Below are 6,000 nucleotides of genomic sequence, written 5' to 3' on the forward strand. Positions count from 1 at the left end.
TTAGTTATTTTAACTTATATGCAAAATTCTGACATTTCATGTTGTGAGATTACATGTTGGATTGACAGATTTGAAACCTAGGTAAGAATGCTTTTTTTAGCTCTCAGTTGTCGAAACTTTAATGCCAAAGCATTTTTACTGCTATCTCTCTTGAGCCAACATTTGAACCGATGACTCTTTCTTACCTTGAGATACTGTCCAAACTGTTTACCTTGCTGTATCTTTCTGTTCACACCAAATAATTCGTCTTTTTCTTTTCTTTCTGGTCCTGCTTCTTGTTTTTCATTCTGAAGAGTGATTCTTTTCTTTTTTTATTTGTATCATCTGTGACCAAGCAAAAGCCAAAGAAAAGGTGAACAGAATTATTTGTTGGGAAAAGCTCATCGTGACCACCTCAGCCAAATTCTCACACAGATCATTACTGGTTTATAAGACTGTGAGCTCCTTTGTTGAAAGGAGAGCTTACACATGTGGTCTTACACATTGATCTTACACACATGGTCTTACACACATGGTCTTACACACATGGTCTTATACATATGGTCTTATACACGGTCTTACGCACATGGATCTTACACACATGGATCTTACGGACATGGTCTTACGCACATTGATCTTGTGCACATGGTCTTACGCACGTGGTCTTACACACATTGATCTTACACACATGATCTAACACACATGGTCTTCCGCACATGATCTTATGCACATGGTCTTACACACATTGATCTTATGCACATGGTCTTACACACATGGATCTTACATGCATTGATCTTATGCACATGGTCTTAAACACATTGATCTTACACACATGGTCTAATGCACATGGTCTTACGCATATGGTCTTACACACATAGTCTTATGCACATGGTCTTACATTGATCTTACATACATGGTCTTACGCATGTGGTCTTACACATATGTTCTTATACATATGGTCTTACGCACATGGTGTTACACACATTGATCTTACACATGTGGTCTTACACACATAGTCTTACGCACATGGTCTTACGCACATGGTCTTATGCACATTGATCTTACGCACATAGTCTTACGCGCATTAATCTTACGCACATGATCTAACACACATGGTCTTACGCACATGATCTTACACACATTGATCTTATGTACATGGTCTTACACACATTGATCTTACACATGTGGTCTTACACACATAGTCTTATGCACATGGTCTTACACATGTGGTCTTATGCACATGGTCTTACACATGTGGTCTTATACATGTGATCTTATGCACATGGTTTTACACACGTGGTCTTACACACATTGATCTTACACACGTGGTCTTATGCACATGGTCTTACACATAGTCTTATACATATGGTCTTATGCACATGGTCTTACACACATTGATCTTACACACATAGTCTTGTGCACATGGTCTTACACATAGTCTTATACATATGGTCTTACACACATTGATCTTATGTACATGGTCTTACACACATTGATCTTACACACATGGTCTTACACACGTGGTCTTATGCACATGGTCTTACACATGCGGTCTTATACATGTGATCTTATGCACATGGTTTTACGCACATGGTCTTACACACGTGGTCTTATACATGTGATCTTATGCACATGGTTTTACGCACATGGTCTTACGGATGTGGTCTTACGCATGTGGCCTTACACTGATTTTACACACGTGGTCTTACATGGTCTTACACACGGTCTTGTGGAGTTTAATGCGTTGCATCCTTAGAAATCATTGAATCACTGATGCAGATCTTCTTTCATGAAATATATACCCTTGTTTTGACTGAACTAGAAGTATAGATTAACCAGGTCATATGTTGAACGGAAGATGCAGGTCAGTTTCTAATTAAAAAGGAAAGTGTCTAACTTATTGTCTTGGGAATGGTTTCTACAGTAGACAAAGAAAAGTAGTTTGTTGAGTTATAAGGAGGTAAACTCATGAATTGTAAATATGTATCAGCCTAGAGAAGCTGAGACTGAAAGAAGACAAAAAATTGAAGAGAAAGATCCAAAAGCAAGAGGCAAAGAAGCTGGCACAAGAGAGAATGGAAGAGGACTTAAGGGAAAGTAACCCGCCCAGAAACGAGGAGCACAAAGGTACGCAGCAGTGCGCGGCGCAGGCGGGCTGAGAGGCAGTGCCGGTCCTCCCTCGGGGGCCTCCGGCTGGCTGCTGCTGGGTTGGAGTGTAGACCTTAGTAGTTTATTTAGTTTTAGTTGCTTTATGTGTGTAGTGTTTTGCCTACATGTATGTAAGTGCACCTGTGTGTGCGGTGGCCATAGAAGTCATAAGAGGGCATCAGATCCCCTGGAACTGGAGTTACAGTTTGTTAGCTGCCATGTGGGTGCTGGGAACCAAACCTGTGTCCTCTGCAAGAGCTGCCAGTGCTCTGAACTGCTGAGCATCTCTCCAGTCCCTTAGTGTTGGTATTTTCATAGTGTCACTGTAATGTAGATTTCAGTTAGTATCTTAATCCTTCTGTTAGCCAGGCATAGTGGGTCACACCCAGCATTTGAGTAGCTGAGGCAGGAGGATTACCATTACTTTAAAGCCTGCAAAAGATGCCTAAGATTCTGACTCCCCCTGAGAATCTCAAGCTTGAAGCCAAATAGCTTCAAAGGGCATGTGGACCTTAGAGAATGTTATATCTATGATTTTGTAAATTCCTACAAACACCGACCACTTAAAAAAAATTCCAAATACTGCCTTCTGTTCTGAGACCATCAGTGTGTGGCGTGAAGGGCGCTTATTGTGAAAGCAGCCCCGGGGATTCACATTGCCCTGCAGGGTTCTCTACATGGAAGTCTGCCGCTGCTCTACAGCAAAGCTGGGCACAGTGTCTGACTCATTTCACATTGCAGCATTGTAGGTTGTGCTGTATGGGTTTAAATTCCAACATTTTGAACTAGGTTAGATATTAGTAGTCTGAAATAATGTGAAGTTCTGACAGACTTGGTTCATAAGAAGTCCATAGACCAGAGGCAGGTGGATCTCTGTGAGTTCCAGGACAGCTGGAGCTACAGGGAGACCCTGTCTCAAAAAAAAGATAGAAAGAAAAAAAATGTCCATAGACCTTGGCAGCACTGCACCTGGTTTGTGCTCCTGTTCCCTTTGTCACCTGATGAACATGGAATGTCTGGTGGATGGTTCTGCTGTCCTGGGTACTCAGTAGCTGTCATCTTTATTTTCAGTTTTGAGTTGAAGTAAGCTTTCTCTGTTTCCTATTCTTGCGTCCCCAAAGGAAACATTTCCATCTGCTGCAGTATTTTCCATCTACCTAGTGTTCCAGAAATGTCCATCAAAATGAGCTCTCCAACTGAGAATTTTTTTTTTTTTCTTTTTTGGTCTTTTTGAGACAGGGTCTCCCTGTAGCCCCAGCTGTCCTGGAACTTCCTATGTAGACCAGGCTGGCCTTGAACTCAAAGAGATCTGCCTGCCTCTGCCTCCTGAGTGCTGGGATTAAAGCATGTGCCACGACGCCCGGCTGAAAATGTTCTTTTTTAATAAATGTATTAACTTTGCATGCTTGAAGACGAAGCACATTGAATCTAAAGTTTAGTTAGTTAATGAGGCTGGGTTAGAATTGTTGAGGGAAGAACCTTATTTTAGAGGAAATAGGATTTTGAAATATTTTATTTAGTAATTTTATTTTATGTGTATGAGTCTATTGTCTGCACATATGTAAGTGCACCCGTGCCAAGCAGTGCCTGTGGAGGTCAGAAGAGGGCATCGGATCTCCTGGAACTGGAGTTAAGGATGCTTGTTAGCTGCCACGTCAGTGCTGGGAACCAAACCTGGATTCTCTGCAAGAGTAGCCAGTGCTCCAGCCCCAGGAAATAAGATTATAAGTGCTCTTCCATGAATGGTGTGAAAAGAAAGGCATAGTGTGGGAGGGGAATTGAATGCAGCACAGCACCAGCCTGGGCCCAGCCTCGTCTAGCACCAGCCTGGGCCCAGCCTCGTCTAGCACCAGCCTGGGCCCAGCCTCGTCTAGCACCAGCCTGGGCCCAGCCTCGTCTTTTGTTATTGTTGTTGGTTTTTATTTTTGGGTTTTTGGGGGGTTTTTTTGTCTTTTTGAGACAAGGTCTCCATGTAACCCCAGTTTACTTTTATCGTATAGACCAGACTGGCCTTGAACCCCCAGAGATGCACCTGCCTCGCCTCCCACATGCTGGGATTAAGGGAGTGTGCCACCATGCCTAGCCTTTATATTTCAAGTGTAAGTTTCTGGAGTTGCTTCTGTAAATAAAAACAAACAGAATCAAGCAAGCTTTATGTTACTATGCAATGCCACATTATTTCCTTCTGAGTTTGTATCATTGTAAATTAATTTCATTTATCTCATTAACCTTTATTATTTTCCTTAGAAACTGTAGACAGTGCTCAGAGTTGTGAGTTTCTTGATGACAGAATCCTGCAGTGCATAAAGCAGTGTGCTGACAAGATTAAATCCGGTGTATTGAGCACTGCTACGCTTCTCAAAGAATTGCTTTCTTGGAAAGTTTTGAGCACGGAAGACTACACCACCTGTTTCTCTAGTAAAAACTTCCTCAGCGAGGCCGTGGACTATGTGATTCGTCATTTGATTCAGGAGAAAAGCAGAGTAAAGACAAGGATATTTCTGCATGTTTTGAGTGAACTGAAAGAGGTGGAGCCCAAATTTGCTGCTTGGATCCAGAAGCTTAATAGCTTTGGTACGTACCTTTAAATTCTAGAGTCCTGGCTTCCAGAAGAGAGGATAAGCATGGGCCTCTGAACCCTTACCACTTTCTTGTCTGCTTATTGATGATGTTTTAAATGTACCAGTAAATATTTGTGTAGTTTAAAATACCATCTCTCCCCATATACACAAGTATTTTTTAGGTTATTTTATGGATAGGTTACAATGTGCTTTTTCAAAAGAAGTAAACAAAAGCCAGTAAGGAAATTTAGACTTACCTTATGCTAAACTGTTTGTGAATATGCAAACTAAATCAGTACTGGTGGACTGTGTAAACCTGCCGTGCTATGGAGCCTGCTGCTGTTGTGCGGTTCATCCTCTGTGTGCAGGAAGAAAACACAATCTAAAACTCGATCCCATAGGAAATTTCAAAGCACCAATAGGCTAATGACTGCAGGTAACTGGAAGCAAAAGTGTACCCAAGGACTGAGAGAAGTGTTCTGTGTTTGGGCTCGGCTGTCAAAAATCATGCAGCTCTTTTAACTCTGTTCTGGGTTTTCTGATTTGATTGGGAGAGGGAAACGTCAATGACGCTTCTCCTCACCTGCCTGCAGCCTCTTTGCCAAAGGACTGTAGGTGCAGTGGCTGTTGAGCACTGGATAGGGTGCTCTTGGTACCTATGAGGGCTCTGTGCGACTAGGATAGCAGCTAGCCTGGCACAGTATCTACTCAGTCAGCAGCTGTGGATGAAATACTGAAGGAACCCTCAGGAAAGAGAACAGTATCTCTCAGGACAGGAAGAGGCAGAATCTGGCCAGCATCTGGCAGATATCCCATGAAGTAAGATAGCAGCAGACTTGGCGTAGTCCAAGAGCTAAGCACCTTCTTTTGCATAGCTCTCCATTGGTGGTTTTCTTTGTGGGGGGGTCCCAGAAAATTGGTCTTAAGTACCTAGATTGTCACTAAGTGACACTTAGTGTCTAACAGATAAATGAACCATAAAGTTACCGCTTACTTTATTTGCTGTAGAGGATAGACTCTGAGCTGCAAGAGTAAGCTGGTCTCGGTTATGCTGCAGGGCTAGAGGGCCGGCCAGTAGTCATCCTACTAGATGTTTTATTTGACTCTTGCATTTGGTCACTGGTAGGGAAACATAAGTCTTTTTAACGTAATCTGTGTTTATTCTGAAGATGAGTAAGTATGGATGCCTACTTTCTAAATTATGATTCTGCTTAAAGTTGTAAAATAAATACAAGCATGTTAGTTAGTAAAGCTTTTATTCTATTCTATTTATTTATTTATTTATTTATTTATTTATTTATTTATTTATTTA

The 6,000-nt window shown here is 41.8% G+C and overlaps 1 protein-coding gene across 9 annotated transcripts in view; it reads left to right on the forward strand.

The window, feature by feature from the left end:
* Positions 1-6,000, forward strand: part of Ttc3 (tetratricopeptide repeat domain 3) — a 123,758-nt gene that overhangs the window by 63,098 nt on the left and 54,660 nt on the right. For all 9 annotated transcript variants that reach the window (XM_029556098.1, XM_008853034.3, XM_017803167.2 and 6 more), the window contains 2 exons: positions 1,970-2,106; positions 4,375-4,701. In XM_029556098.1, the coding sequence (XP_029411958.1) occupies positions 1,970-2,106; positions 4,375-4,701 (464 nt within the window). The remainder of the gene's footprint in view (positions 1-1,969; positions 2,107-4,374; positions 4,702-6,000) is intronic.

Source organism: Nannospalax galili, unplaced genomic scaffold, assembly GCF_000622305.1.
Source record: "Nannospalax galili isolate Female #2095 unplaced genomic scaffold, S.galili_v1.0 scaffold447, whole genome shotgun sequence".
Taxonomy (NCBI): domain Eukaryota; kingdom Metazoa; phylum Chordata; class Mammalia; order Rodentia; family Spalacidae; genus Nannospalax; species Nannospalax galili.